General features: G+C 42.4%; 3 protein-coding genes across 3 annotated transcripts; all 3 read left to right on the top strand.

Moving 5' to 3' along the window:
- Positions 1–5,900: 5,900 nt before the first annotated feature.
- LOC142835479 (beta-defensin 109-like) lies at positions 5,901–9,839 on the top strand. Its single transcript, XM_075948932.1, has 2 exons — positions 5,901–5,958; positions 9,634–9,839. The coding sequence occupies exons 1-2, from the start codon at positions 5,901–5,903 to the stop codon at positions 9,837–9,839; spliced, it is 264 nt and encodes an 87-aa protein (XP_075805047.1).
- A 4,200-nt stretch (positions 9,840–14,039) lies between these two features.
- On the top strand, positions 14,040–17,239 carry LOC142835478 (beta-defensin 109-like). The gene is made up of 2 exons (XM_075948931.1): positions 14,040–14,097; positions 17,034–17,239. The coding sequence occupies exons 1-2, from the start codon at positions 14,040–14,042 to the stop codon at positions 17,237–17,239; spliced, it is 264 nt and encodes an 87-aa protein (XP_075805046.1).
- Positions 17,240–21,827: 4,588 nt separating this feature from the next.
- LOC142835477 (beta-defensin 109-like) lies at positions 21,828–25,767 on the top strand. Its single transcript, XM_075948930.1, has 2 exons — positions 21,828–21,885; positions 25,562–25,767. Exons 1-2 carry the CDS (start codon positions 21,828–21,830, stop codon positions 25,765–25,767), a joined length of 264 nt encoding a protein of 87 aa, XP_075805045.1.
- The last annotated feature ends 1,765 nt before the right edge of the window (positions 25,768–27,532 follow it).

Genomic DNA, 27,532 nt, shown 5'->3' with positions numbered 1-27,532 from the left:
GAGTTACCTAGCTCTGCTAGGTGCCTGCTAGCATATTTAGGTCCCTAAATATAGACATTTGACCAGTGACAACTATTTCCCAAAATTATTAGACTTGTTAGTGATTAATCACCCACCGAATTCTTGGTTTGAGCTTCCCCAGTGCTTTGCTCGTCCTGGACAGCTTACCCTATTGCATGGAAATTGGCTTCCAACCCAGTGCTGAGAATGTTTGCTTTGAGGGAGGCATTGAATGAAGGCATTTCATGACGTGGTCATTTATTCTCAAGGCTTTTGTCATCAATGGAACAACAGGGGTGGTAAATGCTACTGTGGGGGAGGGAGAGTAGGGGACCTGGGTTTGAGTTCAAAGTCTCTAGACCAGCTAGTAGCTTGAGATGTGGGCCTAGGCAGGAAAAATGCCTTCTTTAAACACTAACAACCCTTCCTAGCTCCCGAGCGCTTGATTCTGCTTCAGCTGATTCCCAGTCACAGCTGTGTACAATGCTGATCAAGAGGGTTGCTGTAAAGACACTTAGTCCCATTCCAAGAGGTTTTATCATTTCTAAAATTGATCAGGAATTCCGGGGACCATTGAGATGGCTCAGTACAGACACGCAGAAGGAGCCCTCTGTTCTGCGGAGGGGTGTAGCGCTGTGTATGAAGACAATTGGTTATTTTACATCCTTAGCAATTTGTAACTTGTAAAAATCTGCTTAAGCAGAAAAAAAAGGACACGTTGACTCTGAGGCCCGGAAAGCTACCCCCACACAGAGCCATATGCCAGAACAGGATGTGTGGGGTGTTTATAGCTCAGTGATGAAGTGTCCTGACCCTTTATTATGTGGTCAAGCAGAGGGTGAAAAAAAAATCCATGGGACTGCCTTTACCAACAGGATGTTCTCCAGTCTGAATGGAATTAAACGGGAAAGAACTCGGGGGGAGGATATGAAGGAGTTGTAGCAAACATTTGAAAACCAAACAGCACATTGCTGAATAATATATGGATGAAATAAAGAAGAAATTCATACTGGGAATCAGTATTATGAATGAAACCAAAGCATACCACCTTGCAGAACATATTTGAATCAGTGTGAAGAGGGGTGTGTATAGCCCCAGATTCCTATGGAGTCAGTGTGAAGAGGTGTGTATAGTTTCAAATACCTGTGTTAGACGACAAGGAAGCACAGGCGGCTAGTCTAAACTGTCCTCAAGAGTTCAGAGGAAAACAGAAAACCATGTTCAGAGCAGGGGAAAAAAAGAAGGAAACGGAAGAGTTCAAGAATAAGAATATAGAAATGTAGATTCCAGAAATAAAAATGTAGAAATAAAGAAATACAAAGCTGTGAGCCTAGGAGAAGGAGAGCAGACTGTCGGCAGCTTTCTCAGCAGCTTAAAGATTAACTGTTAACCGTGGGTGACTCTGCTTTACAACCATAGCTCTGTCTGCAAGGCTGAAGCAGCCTCTGCAAACTGAGGATCAGCTTTTAGATAACCAACCCCCTGGCCACTCATGACCAGAAATTGATATGAGCTGAGTTAACTTTTAAATGATAGGATATACCTGACTTTTTGGTTGTGCATTTTCCCATACCCTTCCCTGCTAAACTAGTTTAACAAAAAACAAACAAACAAACAAAACTTGTTAATGGAATTTGTAAAAAAAAAAAAAGGCAATTATATCTGAGTTTTACCTCGAGATTGTAAAAATTCTTTTGTTCACATCTAATGCTTGCTTCTTGCTATAAAAAGGGGAGTTGGGAAACAGCCCAGTGCCACAGCCTTACAAGTCCAACTCCGGCTGTGGGCTCAGCTAGCTGATAAGCTTTGTGCCCCATGGAGATTAATCTTTTTAATTTTTTATTTTTTTCCTGGAATAAAGTTGCTTCAGGTGTAATACACTTTGGTGGTCGGTCCCCCATCTTTGTGCGACCCTCCTGGACCCAACAGAAACAATAAAGGAAAGAGTGAGAGTCTATGGACTATAAAGTGGAAAAACAGTGAAGCCAAAAGATGATTCTTTTAAAAGTCCAAACAGTGGGTAAAACTAAACACACTGACAACAAACAAACAACAAAAAATAAAGAGGAGACTCAAATTACTAAAATCAGGAATAAAATAGATCTCAAGACTACAAACTTAGAGAACTGAGAATTCTGAGGGGGATGTTAAGGACAACAGCGGTCCATACAGAAGCAATGAACACATTCCTACGACGCAAACGAATAGAAAATAGAGGTAGATCTACAAAAATGAGTAAATAACAATAGTAGTAGTATTTTTGAAGCACATTTGGAGTTGTAAAGACATTTTAATGTGTACTTTTAAACACAAGGATTAAGCAGAAGAACGTGTTCAGGAAGAGCGTCTGGAAGCGGTCCAAGCTTAGACCTACGCCATCTTTGGAGGCGTGTGGTCGTTCTGACAACATGGGAAAGAGCTTCTGTGTTCTCATGGGCAGGAAGCTCAGGTGTCTGGGGTTCTGCTCTTTGTTGCGCCCAGCCACAGCCCGCCAACGCTGATGACCTTTAGTCTCCATCAACCGCTTGAGGTTTGGACTAAACTGTCTGGTTCTTCCGGATGTGAGCACCGAACACAGTGTTCCCAAATCTTATCCTAAGGCACAAGGACTATGTTGTGGCAAGGGCCCAGAAAAAGGAAGATGTTCATAGGGGGAACATTCGAGAATCCCTCTAGTAACCCAGGGCAAAGCCGCACCTCAAACAATGGCGAAACACAAATCGCCATAAAATAAAAATAAGAAGAATTTTTAAAATCTTGTTTCCAGGCTGGGCGGTTGTGGCATGCATCTTTAATCCCAGCCCTCAGGAGGCAGCAGCAGGAGGATCTCTTTAAATCTGAGGCCAGTCTAGTCTACAGAATGAGTTCCAGGATAGCCAGGACTACACAGAGAAACCCTGTCTGAAAAAAAAATACATTTTTTTTTAATTAAAAATGTTTTTTCCAACTGTAATAGAAATTCAACAGATTAACAACTGGGATCAATGAAGAGAAAATTATAAAACATAGTTAAATCTGCACAAACAGAACAAATAAATTAGAAGATAGAATGCAGAGATTTCCAGACCATATCAGAGTGGAGAGGAAGGGAGCTCTAGGGAGAGGAGAGAGGACTGGAGTAAGGAAGGGAGAAAACTATTTGGCATAATATATGAAGACATTAAGTGTATGATAATTAATCAGAAACATATGAAAGCAAAAAAATCAAATAGAGAGGGTGGAGGAGAGAGAGGTTGAAAGCTAACAGAAGAGGCTAAAAGCTTCTAGCTTCATTAATCAATAGAAATAGAAATAAATTTAAATTAATCAATAGAAAAATCAAACTTCTACTGATTAATTTAATTTTTGTTTTACATTTTAAAATTTTAAATATTTTGCTTTTTAAATACTTCAAGAAGAAAACAGTTTGGTGTTTTGCTCCTATGAACGAATGGCACAATCGCTTACAGATTATGTATGCCTTCACACTTACCCACATAGACAATTTTCCCACACGAGAGCTAACCATTTGGCTGTAAATCCCGGCAAAGTGCTAGGCACAGGCTGTGAGGAGCCATTCCTGATACAACATCGCCCTGACCATACCTCCTCTTGCTCCATCCACCACAAGGTCTTGTTTTCCTTAGCTGAATGAACAGAACCTCCTCTCTAGCTCAGGCCTCAATGCAGAAGGACTGTGTAAGGGATTTCAGGTGACTTCATCCAGCCGTGGGCAGTCAGCTAGGGTTAAGACACCTGTGCGAATCGGGTTGCTAGGAACCGAACCTGGGACCTCTGCAGGAGCAACCAGTCTCTCGAGGCCTCTGATGTCATTTATTAATGTTTATGGGGTGTGTGTGTGTGTGTTATTGCCTGTGTGTACGTCCACGCTTCATGTGTGCGCACTGCCTGCAGAGGCCAGAAAAGGGAGTTGATCTCCTTGAACTGGGCTTACAGAAGGTTGTAGGTTGTGAAGGGCAGTATGGGGCTGAAAATCAGCCTTGGGTCCTTTGGAAGAGCAGCTAGTACTCTTAATTTTTTAAAAATTGATTCTATGTGTTGTTCTTGATTCCATTCATTCCCTGTCCCGTTGCATCTGCCCACCGCGATCCAGGTGTGCGATCCAGATGTTTGATCCAGATGTTCATTCCAGATGTGTGATCCAGATGTTCATTCCAGATGTGCGATCGAGATGCGCGGTCCAGGTGTGTGATCCAGATGTGCAATCCAGATGTGCAATCCAGATGTGCAATCCAGATGTTTGATCCAGATGTTCATTCCAGATGTGTGATCCAGATGTGCGATCCAGATTATTGATCCAGATGTTCATTACAGATGTGTGATCCAGATGTTCATTCCAGATGTGCGATCCAGATGTTCATGCCAGATGTGTGATCCAGATGTTCATTCCAGATGTGTGATCCAGGTGTGCGATCCAGATGTTTGATCCAGACGTTCGTTCCAGATGTGTGATGCAGATGTTCATTCCAGATGTGTGATCCAGATGTGCGATCCAGATGTTCATTCCAGATGTGCGATCCTGGTGTGTGATCCAGATGTTCATTCCAGATGTGTGATCCAGATGTTTGATCCAGATGTTCATTCCAGATGTGCGATCCAGATGTTCATTCTAGATGTGCGATCCAGATGCGCGATCCAGATGCGCGGTCCAGGTGTGCTATCCAGATATGCAATCCAGATGTTTGATCCAGATGTTCATTACAGAAGGTGTATTCTTTCCTATTAATTTTGCTATTAATTATATAGTTCCCCTGCAGGTTTTGTATGAGTATAAAACTCTCTATTTAGGTAGATTCTGAGGATTAACATGGTGAAGATAAACTTGAACATTTTCACTCAGTGGCAAAGTTATGCTGGTGTCCTAAGCTGAGTGGACACTCCTGTTCTTCACACCTTTCCTGATATCCAATAGTGTAGCGCCACTCGTTCTGTAATGGGATTTTACTTCAGTGTTCACAACTGCGATAAAGTATGACGCTGAGTGAGTTTTCTTCTTTGTCTTTTCAGCTTATTTGCTTACTGCCCATCGCTGGTAAAAATTCTTGCTCATTCTTTTGACCTAAGTTTGTGTTGCTTGCTTCCTCATCGATTTTTAGGCATTGTTTGTGTATTTTGGATCCCGTACTTTATTAGATATTTTATAAAGACTCTCCTCCAACCGTCACGTCCTTCCCATCTTCCTAGGAATGCCTTCCACGTAAGGAAAGTTCTTATTTGAATGAAGTCTAAGTTGTCGTTTCTGTAATTTCTAAGTCCCGCTTTTGAAATTTCACCTTTTAAGGAGTCAACGCTAAATCTTAGGTTGCCTGGATAGTTTCCAACATTATTTTCTCGGCATCACGTCCCTCTGTTTTATGTTGAGCAATATCATCCATCTTAATTTTTGTGACAGTTATAAGATATATACTTAGATACATAGTTCTAAATATGGGTTTCAAGTTTTGCTATAGCATTATTTGTTGAGAAATTTATTTTTTCCCAACGAGTTACCTTTGGTTTTTGACAAACTATTTTTGTGTAAGTCTAATTCTGGGACTTTTATCTTCTGTTGATGCATTGATTTACTAGTTTGTGATATAGCTTTATTATTGTGAGTTTATATTACAGTAAGTATCGAAGTTGGGTATTGGTTGGTCTTTGACTTTGTTCTTTCCCTCAACAACTATATTGACTATTTTAGGTCTACTGATTTTCACCCATTGAATTATTGCCACATTTGTGTCCTCTTGTGTGTTTGAAGATTCCATGTGGGAGAATAAGTTATTCTCTGTTGGTTAGGCTCTGCTAGCCAAGAACAAACCACAGACCTAAAACCATCATAAAAAGCCCTGGATCTGCCATACTCCAAGACCTCAGACTTGAGCAGGTCTCTGCGTCTTCACATCGCGGACCCTTCAGCCATGAGATTCCATCTGATCCTCTATACTATCCTCTTCCTTTTGACTCTCTTACCCCCAGGTAAGTTGGTGGCCGACTATAGAGAGGGGCCTTCAGTTTAAAAGTCTCTTTGGAAGGTCAGAAACTAATTAACCTTACAGGTTCAGAAACCTAATAGCAACAGTTCCACTAAGATTATGTCAGAGTAAAATAGATGTCCAGTACCATTAACCCAAATGCCAAATGCACACTGTACTATATCGGTTTTTTGTGTCTCTGGTGCCTTGTGAGGCATGGGAATTTCTTTGTAGATGCTCAGCTCTTCTAGGACACGGGCAGGGACATCCATAATGGCATCTGCTCTCTCAGAGGAGAAGGATGGAATCTCATCAGGGAGAGATAATGTTGAACAAGGGTCACAAAGACCTGGACATTTGATGGGAAGATACAAACCTACAAAGTGATTATTATTCCAAAACAAGTAGGAACTTACTGGCTTTGTGAAATGGGCCAAAATATAAACCAACAAAAATTAAAACTTTTATTAAAAAATAAAAGTTGTTATACACAAAAACCACTTTGCAAACTAGACCTGTGGGATGAGAAGAGGGCAACAGCTGTAGACAAATAAAAAAAGACACTGAGCTGCAGTGACTCGGTAGGTAAGAACTTTAGACATGGTGATTGAACATAAGCGTGGATGCAAAGAATGGCAAACGGTTCCTAAAAGTTAGGAGGCTGAGCATGCATTATGTGACGTCAGAAAAGATATCATAATAAACCCAAAGAATAAATTGAAGAGGAACTAATGGAATACAAGAAACAAAGGAAACAAAAGATCAACAAAACAAAAAACTTTATTTATTCATTTACTGAAAGAATAGCATAGTTTATAGTAATCTGGTAATACTGATCAAGAAAAAATTTAGAACTTATTTAAAATAGTTATTTCACAGATGACTGGGTTGATATCACCATCAGTGCTCCCAAGACTCAAAGAGAAGCTAGAAGATTTATTATAAATGCGCGTTTATATTATATATATATTGCATATATCCATCTCCTCTTGTGTATTTAAGGATCTGTCTGCTGCAGTTCATTATATCAGTGATTTAACATTAATCATATTCCTACTGGATTATCATCATCAAAATACAAACATTTTAATATTCAACTGATCTTTGAAAAGAAAAACTTTGCTTCTCCTGTTCCATTTTGTGGAAAATGCCTAAAATCCTGACCTGCAGTCTTGTCCTTGAAATCATCCCCTTCCATTCTCTCTTAAATGGATCCCAACCGAACATCCTCCCCAACCCTCAAACTCTGATACTGAAATTGCTTTTGTCTTTACCTACTCATTAAGAAAAAGCTTTCTCTTCCTCCCTGCACAAGTGTTAACAACAGCCATGCTGTTGGCCCAGCCAGCCAGTCATCAGTGTTAACTTACTTTGCCTGTTAGCAGATTTTCCCCAAAGTCAGCCCTTCCTCTCTTTATGACATGCCAGAGTCACCCAAAGACTCCAGTATGGAAGTCACTTGATCCACCTCAGTTTCCCCACTGCTCCCTCATCTTTTCTGGGCTTCCTCCTGGAGCGAGCCCCCGGGCTCAGTTTCTTGGCCCTCTTCTCCCATCTACTCTCATCCACTTGTTAAGGACTTAGCTAGCCTCAGTCCTTTAAATCCCCCCTCGGACTTTGCCTGAGAACTCCAGACTTGGAATGAATGATCCAAGGGCACCTCGGCTGTCTCTAAGCTTGATTTCAAAATGAATATGTCTAAAATAGAACTCTTGGTTGTTTGTTTCATATTCCTCTATGAGTAGTCTCTGCCCACAGAGAGCTGCGGCCACCATGCCAGGGGACTCCTTGGGTCTCCACTTATCGTCAGGGGTTCTCCACTGCGGTACCTCCAGGGGGCTCTGTTGGAGCTCCTGTCTCTCAGTCCATTGGGTATCCGGGGCCTCCTCCCCACAGTGTGTCCTGTTTTCTGCCCTGTCATTAAACCTCTTCAGTCGCTCTACCTGTATATTTCCTCCCCCTTCCCCCCAGCTCCTATGTTCCCTTTACAGGGGTGGAATTGTGACCCGAGACTCCGAGTAAGGTCTTAATAGTCTCCAATTAAGACCTCAATTGGAATATCCCCCGCATGCCCGCCACATGGAGTTACCCTATGTATCTTATGAATACTCACTCAAACAGTGGTTCTCACTTTCCTAATGCTACAATCCCTTAATATATCCTCATGTTGTGGTGACCCCCCCCAGCTTTAAAATTAGTCTTGTAGCAGGGCGGTGGTGGTGTCTGCCTCGTCTCAGGAGGCAGAGGCAGGTAGATCTCTGTGAGTTCGAGGCCAGCCTGCTCTACAGAGCGAGTTCCAGAACAGCCAAAGCTATAGAGAGAGATCCTGTCTTGAAAAACCCAAACCACTAACAGCTCTCTGCGCACGCCTATGCTCCAGGCTACCAAATCAGTCACCAAAGTGAACTCCCTCACGCACCAGATCCCACAGCCACTGTGGCCATACACACCAGTGGTCGAAGTCTGCATGAAATGCAAGATCCACAGTCACTGTTATAAGGAGTTAGCTTACACCCGAAGTCTGGAGCCAAAGTCTCTCAGTGTATATCAGGGCTGCAGACACCAGCTCCATCACAGAGACAGCCTCACCTGATGGAAACCGTGACTCCATAATATGAACTAATACTATTTGATCTCCTGCTGTATAACTTCATATGTATATATCAATCAAAATAATAAAATGGGAATATTAGCTTAGCATAGACTAGCACCGCAACTGACGACCATACAATGCTTTCCCATGAAATCTTGACTCTGCCCTATCCAAAGGGAGAGAGGGAAAGAAGGCAAGAAAGAGTGAGAACAGTCAACATTAAGACGTTTGCCATAAGTGACCTGAAAGGAGACGAAGTAAGGCAACCACAGCATCAGAGATGTGAATCTTCCTCCTCACCACGGCCCGTGAGCCTGGTACCAGCTGGAGTCTATGTTTAATCTCAGGAGTCTATGTTTAATCTCAGCTGACTTTTTCTGACATGCTCATCCATCAAAGTCTTAGTCTGAGGACTCAGGTCTTGCCGTCCTGAGTGCTCTTTTGCTTCCGCTTGGATAATTGCTTATTGTTTTCACCACCTCAGAAAGCAGTCTCTGTCCGTCTTCTTGCTTCTGTCCTCCAGGTTGTATCTGATTCCTTATTGTATTATTTTTGTCTGGAACATTTGCCACTTTTGAATCACCTCATTACTCTATGGATTGTTTGTTTGTTTTGTTTGTATGGTTAGATTCCTTGACCAGTTGTAACCTCTGTGTTAGTAAGGGAGGCTTTATGCCATTTGTACTGTTCTTTCTTAGAAAGAAAAGTGTTCGGTGAGTGAACAGCAAGGATTTGTTGACATTCTGCATAAAGGAGTACATTGATGAAGACAGCAGTATATCCGGGGAATCTGTTTTGTCCCTACCCTTCTTGTTTCAGTCTGATATTTAACCAAGTCACTTCTGCAGCTTTATCTAGACTTCCCGTGTATTTATAAGAAAATCAAAGAGCAGGCTGCGGGAGAAGGGGAGAGAGCGTGAGTGTGGGGTCAGTGTGAAACAGCTACTTAGCGGATCTTTGATCTGACTCCTTTCCCTCACAGAGAGAGGTACTCAGTCCAGAACTATTATGCCTTCGCGTGCGAGGATGCTGATGCTTTGGCATTCAGACACTGGGCTAACTGCTGCCCTGGTTTCTTCTCCGCAGTTAGAAGTGGTTTGGGTGCTGCAGAGACCCACTGTTTCAACCTGGAAGGCATTTGCAGACGAGACATTTGCAAATTAATAGAAGATGAAATCGGCGGTTGCCGAAGAAGATGGAAATGCTGCAGGATGTGGTGGGTTCTTGTGCCAATCCCAACCCCAGTTATCTTTTCAGACTATCAAGAGCCCCTCAAGAAAAAGATAAAATAGACCACGGTAAACAGCCCAAGCAGAGCTCTGTGCCTCTAAAGCAATGTAATCTCCACACTGAGCGCTTCCAGCTCTTTAACCAGACTCTATTTGGCTTGCCAATAAAACTGAATATTGGTTTCAAATGTGCTCAGATACCATTTCTTTTTGACATTTCCAAATTTAGGCAAAATATTTAAATATGAGAAACTCCCTTTGAGCTGAGAGATGGCTATTCCTCAGCAGGACCCGTATTCAGTTTCCCAGCGCCCACATGCTGACTCACAACATCTCCAACTCCCGTTCCAGGGGCTCCAGCACCCTCTTCTGACCCCACAGATCCCCCCCACACACATGTTGCACATACACACATGCAGGCGAAACACAAATCGCCATAAAATAAAAATAAGAAGAATTTTTAAAATCTTGTTTCCAGGCTGGGCGGTTGTGGCATGCATCTTTAATCCCAGCACTCAGGAGGCAGCGGCAGGAGGATCTCTTTAAATCTGAGGCCAGTCTGGTCTACAGAATGAGTTCCAGGATAGCCAGGACTACACAGAGAAACCCTGTCTGAAAAAAAAAATACATTTTTTTTTAATTAAAAATGTTTTTTCCAACTGTAATAGAAATTCAACAGATTAACAACTGGGATCAATGAAGATAAAATTATAAAACATAGTTAAATCTGCACAAACAGAACAAATAAATTAGAAGATAGAATGCAGAGATTTCCAGACCATATCAGAGTGGAGAGGAAGGGAGCTCTAGGGAGAGGAGAGAGGACTGGAGTAAGGAAGGGAGAAAACGATTTGGCATAATATATGAAGACATTAAGTGTATGATAATTAATCAGAAACATATTTAAGCAAAAAAATCAAATAGAGAGGGTGGAGGGAGAGAGAGGTTGAAAGCTAACAGAAGAGGCTAAAAGCTTCTAGCTTCATTAATCAATAGAAATAGAAATAAATTTAAATTAATCAATAGAAAAATCAAACTTCTACTGATTAATTTTTGCTTTACATTTTAAAATTTTAAATATTTTGCTTTTTAAATACTTCAAAAAGAAAAGCCCCAACTAACAGTTTGGTGTTTTGCTCCTATGAACGAATGGCACAATCGCTTACAGATTATGTATGCCTTCACACTTACCCACATAGACAATTTTCCCACACGAGAGCTAACCATTTGGCTGTAAATCCCGGCAAAGTGCTAGGCACCGGCTGTGAGGAGCCCTTCCTGGTACAGCATCGCCCTGACCATACCTCCTCTTGCTCCATCCACCACAAGGTCTAGTTTTCCTTAGCTGAATGAACAGAACCTCCTCTCTAGCTCAGGCCTCAATGCAGAAGGGACTGTGTAAGGGATTTCAGGTGACTTCATCCAGCCGTGGGCAGTCAGCTAGGGTTAAGACACCTGTGTGAATCGGGTTGCTAGGAACCGAACCTGGGACCTCTGCAGGGGCAACCAGTCTCTCGAGGCCTCTGATGTCATTTATTTATGTTTATGGTGTGTGTGTGTGTGTGTGTGTGTTATTGCCTGTGTGTACGTCCACGCTTCATGTGTGCGCACTGCCTGCAGAGGCCAGAAAAGGGAGTTGATCTCCTTGAACTGGGCTTACAAAAGGTTGTAGGTTGTGAAGGGCAGTGTGGGGCTGAAAATCAGCCTTGGGTCCTTTGGAAGAGCAGCTAGTACTCTTAATTTTTTAAAAAATTGATTCTATGTGTTGTTCTTGATTCCATTCATTCCCTGTCCCTTTGCATCCGCCCACCGCGATCCAAGTGTGCGATCCAGGTGTTTGTACCAGATGTTCATTCATGATGTGCGATCCAGATGTTTGATCCAGATGTTCATTCATGATGTGCGATCCAGATGTGCGATCCAGATGCGCGGTCCAGTTGTGCGATCCGGATGTGCAATCCAGATGTTCATTCCAGATGTGCGATCCAGATGTTTGATCCAGATGTTCATTCCAGATGTGTGATCCAGATGTTTGATCCAGATGTTCTATCCAGATGTGCGATCCAGATGTCCATTCCAGATTTGTGATCCAATTGTTCATTCCAGATGTGCGATCCAGATGTGTAATCCAGATGTTTGATCCAGATGTTCATTCCAGATGTGTGATCCAGATGTTCATTCCAGATGTGCGATCCAGATGTGCAATCCAGATTTGCGATCCAGATGTGTGATCCAGATGTGCGATCCATGTGTGCGATCCAGATGTTTGATCCAGATGTTCATTCCAGAAGTGTGATCCAGATGTTCGATCCAGATGTGTGATCCATTTGCGATCCAGATGTGCGATGCAGATGTGCGATCCAGATGTGCGATCCAGATGTTTGATCCAGATGTGCGATCCAGATGTTCATTCCAGATGTGTGATCCAGATATGCGATCCAGATGTTCGATCCAGATGTGCGATCCAGATTTGCGATCCAGATGTGCGATCCAGATGTGCGATCCAGATGTTTAATCCAGATGTGTGGTCCAGATGTGCGATCCAGATGTTCATTCCAGATGTTCATTCCAGATGTGCGATCCAGGTTTGCGATCCAGATGTGTGATCCAGATGTTCGATCCAGATGTTTGATCCAGATGTTCATTCCAGAAGTGTGATCCAGATGTTCGATCCAGATGTTCATTCCAGATGTGTGATCCAGATGTGCGATCCAGATGTTCGATCCAGATGTGCGATCCAGATGTTCGATCCAGATGTGCGATCCAGATGTTTGATCCAGATATGCGATCCAGATGTTCGATCCAGATGTGTGGTCCAGATGTGCGATCCAGATGTTCGATCCAGATGTTCATTCCAGATGTGCGATCCAGATGTTCATTCCAGATGTGTTATCCAGATGCGCGATCCAGATGCGCGGTCCAGGTGTGCGATCCAGATATGCAATCCAGATGTGCGATCCAGAAATTCATTCCAGATGTGTGATTAAGATGCGCGATCCAGATGCGCGGTCCAGGTGTGCAATCCAGATGTGCGATCCAGATGTTTGATCCAGATGTTCATTCCAGAAGGTGTATTCTTTCCTATTAATTTTGCTATTAATTATATAGTTCACCTGCAGGTTTTGCATGAGTATATAACTCTCTATTTAGGTAGATTCTGAGGATTAACATGGTGAAGATAAACTTGAACATTTTCACTCAGTGGCAAAGTTATGCTGGTGTCCTAAGCTGAGTGGACACTCCTGTTCTTCACACCTTTCCTGATATCCAATAGTGTAGCGCCACTCGTTCTGTAATGGGATTTTACTTCAGTGTTCACAACTGCGATAAAGTATGACGCTGAGTGAGTTTTCTTCTTTGTCTTTTCAGCTTATTTGCTTACTGCCCATCGCTGGTAAAAATTCTTGCTCGTTCTTTTGACCTAAGTTTGTGTTGCTGGCTTCCTCATCGATTTTTAGGCATTGTTTGTGTATTTTGGATCCCAGTACTTTATTAGATATTTTATAAAGACTCTCCTCCAACCGTCACGTCCTTCCCATCTTCCTAGGAATGCCTTCCACGTAAGGAAAGTTCTTATTTGAATGAAGTCTAAGTTGTCGTTTCTGTCATTTCTAAGTCCCGCTTTTGAAATTTCATCTTTTAAGGAGTCAACGCTAAATCTTAGGTTGCCTAGATAGTTTCCAACATTATTTTCTCGGCATCACGTCACTCTGTTTTATGTTGAGCAATATCATCCATCTTAATTTTTGTGACAGTTATAAGATATATACTTAGATACATAGTTCTAAATATGGGTTTCAAGTTTTGCTATAGCATTATTTGTTGAGAAATTTATTTTTTCCCAACGAGTTACCTTTGGTTTTTGACAAACTATTTTTGTGTAAGTCTAATTCTGGGACTTTTATCTTCTGTTGATGCATTGATTTACTAGTTTGTGATATAGCTTTATTATTGTGAGTTTATATTACAGTAAGTATCGAAGTTGGGTATTGGTTGGTCTTTGACTTTGTTCTTTCCCTCAACAACTATATTGACTATTTTAGGTCTACTGATTTTCACCCATTGAATTATTGCCACATTTGTGTCCTCTTGTGTGTTTGAAGATTCCATGTGGGAGAATAAGTTATTCTCTGTTGGTTAGGCTCTGCTAGCCAAGAACAAACCACAGACCTAAAACCATCATAAAAAGCCCTGGATCTGCCATACTCCAAGACCTCAGACTTGAGCAGGTCTCTGCATCTTCACATCGCGGACCCTTCAGCCATGAGATTCCATCTGATCCTCTATACTATCCTCTTCCTTTTGACTCTCTTACCCCCAGGTAAGTTGGTGGCCGACTATAGAGAGGGGCCTTCAGTTTAAAAGTCTCTTTGGAAGGTCAGAAACTAATTAACCTTACAGGTTCAGAAACCTAATAGCAACAGTTCCACTAAGATTATGTCAGAGTAAAATAGATGTCCAGTACCATTAACCCAAATGCCAAATGCACACTGTACTATATCTTTTTTTGTGTCTCTGGTGCCTTGTGAGGCATGGGAATTTCTTTGTAGATGCTTAGCTCTTCTAGGACACGGGCAGGGACATCCATAATGGCATCTGCTCTCTCAGAGGAGAAGGATGGAATCTCGTCAGGGAGAGATAATGTTGAACAAGGGTCACAAAGACCTGGACATTTGATGGGAAGATACAAACCTACAAAGTGATTATTATTCAAAAACAAGTAGGAACTTACTGGCTTTGTGAAATGGGCCAAAATATAAACCAACAAAAATTAAAACTTTCATTAAAAAATAAAAGTTGTTATACACAAAAACCACTTTGCAAACTCCACCTGTAGGATGAGAAGAGGGCAACAGCTGTAGACAAATAAACAAAGACACCGAGCTGCAGTGACTCGGTAGGTAAGGACTTTAGACATGGTGATTGAACATAAGCGTGGATGCAAAGAATGGCAAATGGTTCCTAAAAGTTAGGAGGCTGAGCATGCATTATGTGACGTCAGAAAAGATATCATAATAAACCCAAAGAATAAATTGAAGAGGAACTAATGGAATACAAGAAACAAAGGAAACAAAAGATCAACAAAACAAAAAACTTTATTTGTTCATTTACTGAAAGAATAGCATAGTTTATAGTAATCTGGTCATACTGATCAAGAAAAAATTTAGAACTTATTTAAAATAGTTATTTCACAGATGACTGGGTTGATATCACCATCAGTGCTCCCAAGACTCAAAGAGAAACTAGAAGATTTATTATAAATGTGTGTTTATATTATATATATATTGCATATATCCATCTCCTCTTGTGTATTTAAGGATCTGTCTGCTGCAGTTCATTATATCAGTGATTTAACATTAATCATATTCCTACTGGATTATCATCATCAAAATACAAACATTTTAATATTCAACTGATCTTTGAAAAGAAAAACTTTGCTTCTCCTGTTCCATTTTGTGGAAAATGCCTTAAAATCCTGACCTGCAGTCTTGTCCTTGAAATCATCCCCTTCCATTCTCTCTTAAATGGATCCCAACCGAACATCCTCCCCAACCCTCAAACTCTGATACTGAAATTGCTTTTGTCTTTACCTACTCATTAAGAAAAAGCTTTCTCTTCCTCCCTGCACAGGTGTTAACAACGGCCATGCTGTTGGCCCAGCCAGCCAGTCATCAGTGTTAACTTACTTTGCCTGTTATCAGATTTTCCCCAAAGTCAGCCCTTCCTCTCTTTATGACATGCCAGAGTCACCCAAAGACTCCAGTATGGAAGTCACTTGATCCACCTCAGTTTCCCCACTGCTCCCTCATCTTTTCTGGGCTTCCTCCTGGAGCGAGCCCCCTGGCTCAGTTTCTTGGCCCTCTTCTCCCGTCTACTCTCATCCACTTGTTAAGGACTTAGCTAGCCTCAGTCCTTTAAATCCCCCCTCGGCCTTTGCCTGAGAACTCCAGACTTGGAATGAATGATCCAAGGGCACCTCGGCTGTCTCTAAGCTTGATTTCAAAATGAATATGTCTAAAATAGAACTCTTGGTTGTTTGTTTCATATTCCTCTATGAGTAGTCTCTGCCCACAGAGAGATGCGGCTACCATGCCAGGGGACTCCTTGGGTCTCCACTTATCGTCAGGGGTTCTCCACTGCGGTACCTCCAGGGGGCTCTGTTGGAGCTCCTGTCTCTCAGTCCATTGGGTATCAGGGGCCTCCTCCCCACAGTGTGTCCTGTTTTCTGCCCTGTCATTAAACCTCTTCAGTTGCTCTACCTGTATATTTCCTCCCCCTTCCCCCCAGCTCCTATGTTCCCTCACAGGGGTGGAATTGTGACCCGAGACTCCGAGTAAGGTCTTAATAGTCTCCAATTAAGACCTCAATTGGAATATCCCCCGCATGCCCGCCACATGGAGTTACCCTATGTATCTTATGAATACTCACTCAAACAGTGGTTCTCACTTTCCTAATGCTACAATCCCTTAATATATCCTCATGTTGTGGTGACCCCCAGCTTTAAAATTAGCCTTGTAGCAGGGCGGTGGTGGTGTCTGCCTCGTCTCAGGAGGCAGAGGCAGGTAGATCTCTGTGAGTTCGAGGCCAGCCTGCTCTACAGATCGAGTTCCAGAACAGCCAAAGCTATAGAGAGAGATCCTGTCTTGAAAAACCCAAACCACTAACAGCTCTCTGCGCACGCCTATGCTCCAGGCTACCAAATCAGTCACCAAAGTGAACTCCCTCACGCACCAGATCCCACAGCCACTGTGGCCATGCACACCAGTGGTCGAAGTCTGCATGAAATGCAAGATCCACAGTCACTGTTATAAGGAGTTAGCTTACACCCGAAGTCTGGAGCCAAAGTCTCTCAGTGTATATCAGGGCTGCAGACACCAGCTCCATCACAGAGACAGCCTCACCTGATGGAAACCGTGACTCCATAATATGAACTAATACTATTTGATCTCCTGCTGTATAACTTCATATGTATATATCAATCAAAATAATAAAATGGGAATATTAGCTTAGCATAGACTAGCACCGCAACTGACTACCATACAATGCTTTCCCATGAAATCTTGACTCTGCCCTATCCAAAGGGAGAGAGGGAAAGAAGGCAAGAAAGAGTGAGAACAGTCAACATTAAGACGTTTGCCATAAGTGACCTCACAGAGAGGTACTCAGTCCAGAACTATTATGCCTTCGCGTGCGAGGATGCTGATGCTTTGGCATTCAGACACTGGGCTAACTGCTGCCCTGGTTTCTTCTCCGCAGTTAGAAGTGGTTTGGGTGCTGCAGAGACCCACTGTTTCAACCTGGAAGGCATTTGCAGACGAGACATTTGCAAATTAATAGAAGATGAAATCGGCGGTTGCCGAAGAAGATGGAAATGCTGCAGGATGTGGTGGGTTCTTGTGCCAATCCCAACCCCAGTTATCTTTTCAGACTATCAAGAGCCCCTCAAGAAAAAGATAAAATAGACCACGGTAAACAGCCCAAGCAGAGCTCTGTGCCTCTAAAGCAATGTAATCTCCACACTGAACGCTTCCAGCTCTTTAACCAGACTCTATTTGGCTTGCCAATAAAACTGAATATTGGTTTCAAATGTGCTCAGATACCATTTCTTTATGACATTTCCAAATTTAGGCAAAATATTTAAATATGAGAAACTCCCTTTGAGCTGAGAGATGGCTATTCCTCAGCAGGACCCGTATTCAGTTTCCCAGCGCCCACATGCTGACTCACAACATCTCCAACTCCCGTTCCATGGGCTCCAGCACCCTCTTCTGACCCCACAGATCCCCCCCACACATGTTGCACATACACACATGCAGGCGAAACACAAATCGCCATAAAATAAAAATAAGAAGAATTTTTAAAATCTTGTTTCCAGGCTGGGCGGTTGTGGCATGCATCTTTAATCCCAGCACTCAGGAGGCAGCGGCAGGAGGATCTCTTTAAATCTGAGGCCAGTCTGGTCTACAGAATGAGTTCCAGGATAGCCAGGACTACACAGAGAAACCCTGTCTGAAAAAAAAATACATTTTTTTAAATTAAAAATGTTTTTTCCAACTGTAATAGAAATTCAACAGATTAACAACTGGGATCAATGAAGAGAAAATTATAAAACATAGTTAAATCTGCACAAACAGAACAAATAAATTAGAAGATAGAATGCAGAGATTTCCAGACCATATCAGAGTGGAGAGGAAGGGAGCTCTAGGGAGAGGAGAGAGGACTGGAGTAAGGAAGGGAGAAAACGATTTGGCATAATATATGAAGACATTAAGTGTATGATAATTAATCAGAAACATATGAAAGCAAAAAAATCAAATAGAGAGGGTGGAGGGAGAGAGAGGTTGAAAGCTAACAGAAGAGGCTAAAAGCTTCTAGCTTCATTAATCAATAGAAATAGAAATAAATTTAAATTAATCAATAGAAAAATCAAACTTCTACTGATTAATTTAATTTTTGTTTTACATTTTAAAATTTTAAATATTTTGCTTTTTAAATACTTCAAAAAGAAAAGCCCCAACTAACAGTTTGGTGTTTTGCTCCTATGAACGAATGGCACAATCGCTTACAGATTATGTATGCCTTCACACTTACCCACATAGACAATTTTCCCACACGAGAGCTAACCATTTGGCTGTAAATCCCGGCAAAGTGCTAGGCACCGGCTGTGAGGAGCCCTTCCTGGTACAGCATCGCCCTGACCATACCTCCTCTTGCTCCATCCACCACAAGGTCTAGTTTTCCTTAGCTGAATGAACAGAACCTCCTCTCTAGCTCAGGCCTCAATGCAGAAGGGACTGTGTAAGGGATTTCAGGTGACTTCATCCAGCCGTGGGCAGTCAGCTAGGGTTAAGACACCTGTGTGAATCGGGTTGCTAGGAACCGAACCTGGGACCTCTGCAGGGGCAACCAGTCTCTCGAGGCCTCTGATGTCATTTATTTATGTTTATGGTGTGTGTGTGTGTGTGTGTGTGTTATTGCCTGTGTGTACGTCCACGCTTCATGTGTGCGCACTGCCTGCAGAGGCCAGAAAAGGGAGTTGATCTCCTTGAACTGGGCTTACAAAAGGTTGTAGGTTGTGAAGGGCAGTGTGGGGCTGAAAATCAGCCTTGGGTCCTTTGGAAGAGCAGCTAGTACTCTTAATTTTTTAAAAAATTGATTCTATGTGTTGTTCTTGATTCCATTCATTCCCTGTCCCTTTGCATCCGCCCACCGCGATCCAGGTGTGCGATCCTGATGTTTGATCCAGATGTTCATTCCAGATGTGTGATCAAGATGTTTGATCCAGATGCGCGGTCCAGGTGTGCGATCCGGATGTGCAATCCAGATGCGCGGTCCAGGTGTGCGATCCGGATGTGCAATCCAGATGTACAATCCAGATGTGCGATACAGATGTTCATTCCAGATGTGTGATCCAGATGTTCATTCCAGATTTGTGATCCAGATGTGTGATCCAGATGTACAATCCAGATGTGCGATCCAGATGTTCGATCCAGATGTGTGACCCACATGTACATTCCAGATGTGCGATCCAGATGTGCGATCCAGATGCGCAATCCAGATGTTCATTCCAGATGTTCATTCCAGATGTGAGATCCAGATGTGCGATCCAGATGCACAATCCAGATGTGCGATCCAGATGTGCGATCCAGATGTGTGATCCAGATGTTCATTACAGACGTTTGATCCAGATGTTCATTCCAGAAGTGTGATCCAGATGTTTGATCCAGATGTTCATTCCAGATGTGCGAGTGTGTGATCCAGATGTTCATTCCAGATGTGTGATCCAGATGTGCTATCCAGATGTACAATCCAGATGTGCGATCCAGATGTGCGATCCAGATGTGCGATCCACATCTTCATTCCAGATGTGCGATCCAGATGTGCAATCCAGATGTGCAATCCAGATGTTCATTCCAGATGTGTGATCCAGATGTTCATTCCAGATGTGTGATCCAGATGTGCGATCCAGATGCACAATCCAGATGTGCGATCCAGATGTTTGACCCAGATGTTCGTTCCAGATATGTGATCCAGATGTTTGATCCAGATGTTCATTCCAGATGTGTGATCCAGATGTTTGATCCAGATGTTCATTCCAGATGTGCGATCCAGATGTGCCATCCAGATGCGTGGTCTAGGTGTGCGATCCAGATGTGCAATCCAGATGTGCGATCCAGATGTGCGATCCAGATGTTCATTCCAGATGTGTGATCCAGATGTTCATTCCAGATGTGTGATCCAGATGTGCGATCCAGATGTACAATCCAGATGTGCGATCCAGATGTGCGATCCAGATGTGCGATCCACATGTTCATTCCAGATGTGCGATCCATATGTGCAATCCAGATGTGCAATCCAGATGTTCATTCCAGATGTGTGATCCAGATGTTCATTCCAGATGTGTGATCCAGATGTGTGATCCAGATGTGCGATACAGATGTACAATCCAGATGTGCGATCCAGATGTTCGATCCAGATGTGTGATCCAGATGTTCATTACAGATGTTTGATCATGATGTTCATTCCAGAAGTGTGATCCAGATGTTTGATCCAGATGTTCATTCCAGATGTGTGATCCAGATGTTTGACCCAGATGTTCGTTCCAGATGTGTGATCCAGATGTGTGATCCAGATGTTCATTCCAGGTGTGCGAACCAGATGTGCAATCCAGATGTTTGATCCAGATGTTCATTCCAGATGTGTGATCCAGATGTTTGATCCAGATGTTCATTCCAGATGTGCGATCCAGATGTTCATTCTAGATGTGCGATCCAGATGCGCGATCCAGATGCGCGGTCCAGGTGTGCTATCCAGATATGCAATCCAGATGTTTGATCCAGATGTTCATTCCAGGAGGTGTATTCTTTCCTATTAATTTTGCTATTAATTATATAGTTCACCTGCAGGTTTTGCATGAGTATATAACTCTCTATTTAGGTAGATTCTGAGGATTAACATGGTGAAGATAAACTTGAACATTTTCACTCAGTGGCAAAGTTATGCTGGTGTCCTAAGCTGAGTGGACACTCCTGTTCTTCACACCTTTCCTGATATCCAATAGTGTAGCGCCACTCGTTCTGTAATGGGATTTTACTTCAGTGTTCACTACTGCGATAAAGTATGACGCTGAGTGAGTTTTCTTCTTTGTCTTTTCAGCTTATTTGCTTACTGCCCATCGCTGGTAAAAATTCTTGCTCATTCTTTTGACCTAAGTTTGTGTTGCTGGCTTCCTCATCGATTTTTAGGCATTGTTTGTGTATTTTGGATCCCAGTACTTTATTAGATATTTTATAAAGACTCTCCTCCAACCGTCACGTCCTTCCCATCTTCCTAGGAATGCCTCTCACGTAAGGAAAGTTCTTATTTGAATGAAGTCTAAGTTGTCATTTCTGTCATTGCTAAGTCCCGCTTTTGAAATTTCATCTTTTAAGGAGTCAACGCTAAATCTTAGGTTGCCTAGATAGTTTCCAACATTATTTTCTCGGCATCACGTCACTCTGTTTTATGTTGAGCAATATCATCCATCTTAATTTTTGTGACAGTTATAAGATATATACTTAGATACATAGTTCTAAATATGGGTTTCAAGTTTTGCTATAGCATTATTTGTTGAGAAATTTATTTTTTCCCAACGAGTTACCTTTGGTTTTTGACAAACTATTTTTGTGTAAGTCTAATTCTGGGACTTTTATCTTCTGTTGATGCATTGATTTACTAGTTTGTGATATAGCTTTATTACTGTGAGTTTATATTACAGTAAGTATCGAAGTTGGGTATTGGTTGGTCTTTGACTTTGTTCTTTCCCTCAACAACTATATTGACTATTTTAGGTCTACTGATTTTCACCCATTGAATTATTGCCACATTTGTGTCCTCTTGTGTGTTTGAAGATTCCATGTGGGAGAATAAGTTATTCTCTGTTGGTTAGGCTCTGCTAGCCAAGAACAAACCACAGACCTAAAACCATCATAAAAAGCCCTGGATCTGCCATACTCCAAGACCTCAGACTTGAGCAGGTCTCTGCATCTTCACATCGCGGACCCTTCAGCCATGAGATTCCATCTGATCCTCTATACTATCCTCTTCCTTTTGACTCTCTTACCCCCAGGTAAGTTGGTGGCCGACTATAGAGAGGGGCCTTCAGTTTAAAAGTCTCTTTGGAAGGTCAGAAACTAATTAACCTTACAGGTTCAGAAACCTAATAGCAACAGTTCCACTAAGATTATGTCAGAGTAAAATAGATGTCCAGTACCATTAACCCAAATGCCAAATGCACACTGTACTATATCGGTTTTTTGTGTCTCTGGTGCCTTGTGAGGCATGGGAATTTCTTCGTAGATGCTCAGCTCTTCTAGGACACGGGCAGGGACATCCATAATGGCATCTGCTCTCTCAGAGGAGAAGGATGGAATCTCATCAGGGAGAGATAATGTTGAACAAGGGTCACAAAGACCTGGACATTTGATGGGAAGATACAAACCTACAAAGTGATTATTATTCCATAACAAGTAGGAACTTACTGGCTTTGTGAAATGGGCCAAAATATAAACCAACAAAAATTAAAACTTTTATTAAAAAATAAAAGTTGTTATACACAAAAACCACTTTGCAAACTCGACCTGTAGGATGAGAAGAGGGCAACAGCTGTAGACAAATAAACAGAGACACCGAGCTGCAGTGACTCGGTAGGTAAGAACTTTAGACATGGTGATTGAACATAAGCGTGGATGCAAAGAATGGCAAATGGTTCCTAAAAGTTAGGAGGCTGAGCATGCATTATGTGACGTCAGAAAAGATATCATAATAAACCCAAAGAATAAATTGAAGAGGAACTAATGGAATACAAGAAACAAAGGAAACAAAAGATCAACAAAACAAAAAACTTTATTTATTCATTTACTGAAAGAATAGCATAGTTTATAGTAATCTGGTAATACTGATCAAGAAAAAATTTAGAATTTATTTAAAATAGTTATTTCACAGATGACTGGGTTGATATCACCATCAGTGCTCCCAAGACTCAAAGAGAAGCTAGAAGATTTATTATAAATGCGTGTTTATATTATATATATATTGCATATATCCATCTCCTCTTGTGTATTTAAGGATCTGTCTGCTGCAGTTCATTATATCAGTGATTTAATATTAATCATATTCCTACTGGATTATCATCATCAAAATACAAATATTTTAATATTCAACTTATCTTTGAAAAAAAAAACTTTGCTTCTCCTGTTCCATTTTGTGGAAAACGCCTTAAAATCCTGACCTGCAGTCTTGTCCTTGAAATCATCCCCTTCCATTCTCTCTTAAATGGATCCCAACCGAACATCCTCCCCAACCCTCAAACTCTGATACTGAAATTGCTTTTGTCTTTACCTACTCATTAAGAAAAAGCTTTCTCTTCCTCCCTGCACAAGTGTTAACAATGGCCATGCTGTTGGCCCAGCCAGCCAGTCATCAGTATTAACTTACTCTGCCTGTTAGCAGATTTTCCCCAAAGTCAGCCCTTCCTCTCTTTATGACATGCCAGAGTCACCCAAAGACTCCAGTATGGAAGTCACTTGATCCACCTCAGTTTCCCCACTGCTCCCTCATCTTTTCTGGGCTTCCTCCTGGAGCGAGCCCCCGGGCTCAGTTTCTTGGCCCTCTTCTCCCATCTACTCTCATCCACTTGTTAAGGACTTAGCTAGCCTCAGTCCTTTAAATCCCCCCTCGGACTTTGCCTGAGAACTCCAGACTTGGAATGAATGATCCAAGGGCACCTCGGCTGTCTCTAAGCTTGATTTCAAAATGAATATGTCTAAAATAGAACTCTTGGTTGTTTGTTTCATATTCCTCTATGAGTAGTCTCTGCCCACAGAGAGCTGCGGCCACCATGCCAGGGGACTCCTTGGGTCTCCACTTATCGTCAGGGATTCTCCACTGCGGTACCTCCAGGGGGCTCTGTTGGAGCTCCTGTCTCTGAGTCCATTTGGGTATCAGGGGCCTCCTCCCCACAGTGTGTCCTATCTTCTGCACTGTCATTAAACCTCTTCAGTCGCTCTACCTGTATATTTCCTCCCCCTTCCCCCCAGCTCCTATGTTCCCTTTACAGGGGTGGAATTGTGACCCGAGACTCCGAGTAAGGTCTTAATAGTCTCCAATTAAGACCTCAATTGGAATATCCCCCGCATGCCCGCCACATGGAGTTACCCTATGTATCTTATGAATACTCACTCAAACAGTGGTTCTCACTTTCCTAATGCTACAATCCCTTAATATATCCTCATGTTGTGGTGACCCCCCCCCAGCTTTAAAATTAGTCTTGCAGCAGGGCGGTGGTGGTGTCTGCCTCATCTCAGGAGGCAGAGGCAGGTAGATCTCTGTGAGTTCGAGGCCAGCCTGCTCTACAGAGCGAGTTCCAGAACAGCCAAAGCTATAGAGAGAGATCCTGTCTTGAAAAACCCAAACCACTAACAGCTCTCTGCGCACGCCTATGCTCCAGGCTACCAAATCAGTCACCAAAGTGAACTCCCTCACGCACTAGATCCCACAGCCACTGTGGCCATGCACACCAGTGGTCGAAGTCTGCATGAAATGCAAGATCCACAGTCACTGTTATAAGGAGTTAGCTTACACCCGAAGTCTGGAGCCAAAGTCTCTCAGTGTATATCAGGGCTGCAGACACCAGCTCCATCACAGAGACAGCCTCACCTGATGGAAACCTGACTCCATAATATGAACTAATACTATTTGATCTCCTGCTGTATAACTTCATATGTATATATCAATCAAAATAATAAAATGGGAATATTAGCTTAGCATAGACTAGCACCGCAACTGACTACCATACAATGCTTTCCCATGAAATCTTGACTCTGCCCTATCCAAAGGGAGAGAGGGAAAGAAGGCAAGAAAGAGTGAGAACAGTCAACATTAAGACGTTTGCCATAAGTGACCTGAAAGGAGACGAAGTAAGGCAACCACAGCATCAGAGATGTGAATCTTCCTCCTCACCACGGCCCGTGAGCCCGGTACCGGCTGGAGTCTATGTTAATCTCAGGAGTCTATGTTTAATCTCAGCTGACATTTTCTGACATGCTCATCCATCAAAGTCTTAGTCTGAGGACTCAGGTCTTGCTGTCCTGAGTGCTCTTTTGCTTCCGCTTGGATAATTGCTTATTGTTTTCACCACCTCAGAAAGCAGTCTCTGTCCGTCTTCTTGCTTCTGTCCTCCAGGTTGTATCTGATTCCTTATTGTATTATTTTTGTCTGGAACATTTGCCACTTTTGAATCACCTCATTACTCTATGGATTGTTTGTTTGTTTTGTTTGTATGGTTAGATTCCTTGACCAGTTGTAACCTCTGTGTTAGTAAGGGAGGCTTTATGCCATTTGTACTGTTCTTTCTTAGAAAGAAAAGTGTTCGGTGAGTGAACAGCAAGGATTTGTTGACATTCTGCATAAAGGAGTACATTGATGAAGACAGCAGGATATCCGGGGAATCTGTTTTGTCCCTACCCTTCTTGTTTCAGTCTGATATTTAACGAAGTCACTTCTGCAGCTTTATCTAGACTTCCCGTGTATTTATAAGAAAATCAAAGAGCAGGCTGCGGGAGAAGGGGAGAGAGCGTGAGTGTGGGGTCAGTGCGAAACAGCTACTTAGCGGATCTTTGATCTGACTCCTTTCCCTCACAGAGAGAGGTACTCAGTCCAGAACTATTATGCCTTCGCGTGCGAGGATGCTGATGCTTTGGCATTCAGACACTGGGCTAACTGCTGCCCTGGTTTCTTCTCCGCAGTTAGAAGTGGTTTGGGTGCTGCAGAGACCCACTGTTTCAACCTGGAAGGCATTTGCAGACGAGACATTTGCAAATTAATAGAAGATGAAATCGGCGGTTGCCGAAGAAGATGGAAATGCTGCAGGATGTGGTGGGTTCTTGTGCCAATCCCAACCCCAGTTATCTTTTCAGACTATCAAGAGCCCCTCAAGAAAAAGATAAAATAGACCACGGTGAACAGCCCAAGGAGAGCTCTGTGCCTCTAAAGCAATGTAATCTCCACACTGAACGCTTCCAGCTCTTTAACCAGACTCTATTTGGCTTGCCAATAAAACTGAATATTGGTTTCAAATGTGCTCAGATACCATTTCTTTATGACATTTCCAAATTTAGGCAAAATATTTAAATATGAGAAACTCCCTTTGAGCTGAGAGATGGCTATTCCTCAGCAGGACCCGTATTCAGTTTCCCAGCGCCCACATGCTGACTCACAACATCTCCAGCTCCAGTTCCAGGGGCTCCAGCACCCTCTTCTGACCCCGCAGATCCCCCCCCCACACATGTTGCACATACACACATGCAGGCGAAACACAAATCGCCATAAAATAAAAATAAGAAGAATTTTTAAAATCTTGTTTCCAGGCTGGGCGGTTGTGGCATGCATCTTTAATCCCAGCACTCAGGAGGCAGCGGCAGGATGATCTCTTTAAATCTGAGGCCAGTCTGGTTTACAGAATGAGTTCCTGGATAGCCAGGACTACACAGAGAAACCCTGTCTGAAAAAAAAAATACATTTTTTTAATTAAAAATGTTTTTTCCAACTGTAATAGAAATTCAACAGATTAACAACTGGGATCAATGAAGATAAAATTATAAAACATAGTTAAATCTGCACAAACAGAACAAATAAATTAGAAGATAGAATGCAGAGATTTCCAGACCATATCAGAGTGGAGAGGAAGGGAGCTCTAGGGAGAGGAGAGAGGACTGGAGTAAGGAAGGGAGAAAACGATTTGGCATAATATATGAAGACATTAAGTGTATGATAATTAATCAAAAACATATGAAAGCAAAAAAATAAAATAGAGAGGGTGGAGGGAGAGAGAGGTTGAAAGCTAAGAGAAGAGGCTAAAAGCTTCTAGCTTCATTAATCAGTATAAATAGAAATAAATTTAAATTAATCAATAGAAAAATCAAACTTCTACTGATTAACTTAATTTTTGCTTTAAATTTTAAAATTTTAAATATTTTGCTTTTTAAATACTTCAAAAAGAAAGCCCCAACTAACAGTTTGGTGTTTTGCTCCTATGAACGAATGGCACAATCGCTTACAGATTATGTATGCCTTCACACTTACCCACATAGGCAATTTTCCCACACGAGAGCTAACTATTTGGCTGTAAATCCCGGCAAAGTGCTAGGCACCGGCTGTGAGGAGCCCTTCCTGATACAGCATCGCCCTGACCATACCTCCTCTTGCTCCATCCACCACAAGGTCTTGTTTTCCTTAGCTGAATGAACAGAACCTCCTCTCTAGCTCAGGCCTCAATGCAGAAGGGACTGTGTAAGGGATTTCAGGTGACTTCATCCAGCCGTGGGCAGTCAGCTAGGGTTAAGACACCTGTGTGAATCGGGTTGCTAGGAACCGAACCTGGGACCTCTGCAGGAGCAACCAGTCTCTCGAGGCCTCTGATGTCATTTATTTATGTTTATGGTGTGTGTGTGTGTGTGTGTGTGTGTGTGTGTGTCTGTTATTGCCTGTGTGTACGTCCACGCTTCATGTGTGCGCACTGCCTGCAGAGGCCAGAAAAGGGAGTTGATCTCCTTGAACTGGGCTTACAAAAGGTTGTAGGTTGTGAAGGGCAGTATGGGGCTGAAAATCAGCCTTGGGTCCTTTGGAAGAGCAGCTAGTACTCTTAATTTTTTAAAAATTGATTCTATGTGTTGTTCTTGATTCCATTCATTCCCTGTCCCTTTGCATCTGCCCTCAGC

This window comes from Microtus pennsylvanicus, chromosome 15 (genome assembly GCF_037038515.1).
Source record: "Microtus pennsylvanicus isolate mMicPen1 chromosome 15, mMicPen1.hap1, whole genome shotgun sequence".
NCBI classification, from domain to species: Eukaryota; Metazoa; Chordata; class Mammalia; order Rodentia; family Cricetidae; genus Microtus; species Microtus pennsylvanicus.
Note: the sequence above shows the minus strand (reverse complement) of the source record. Positions and strands in the feature narration are given on the sequence as shown.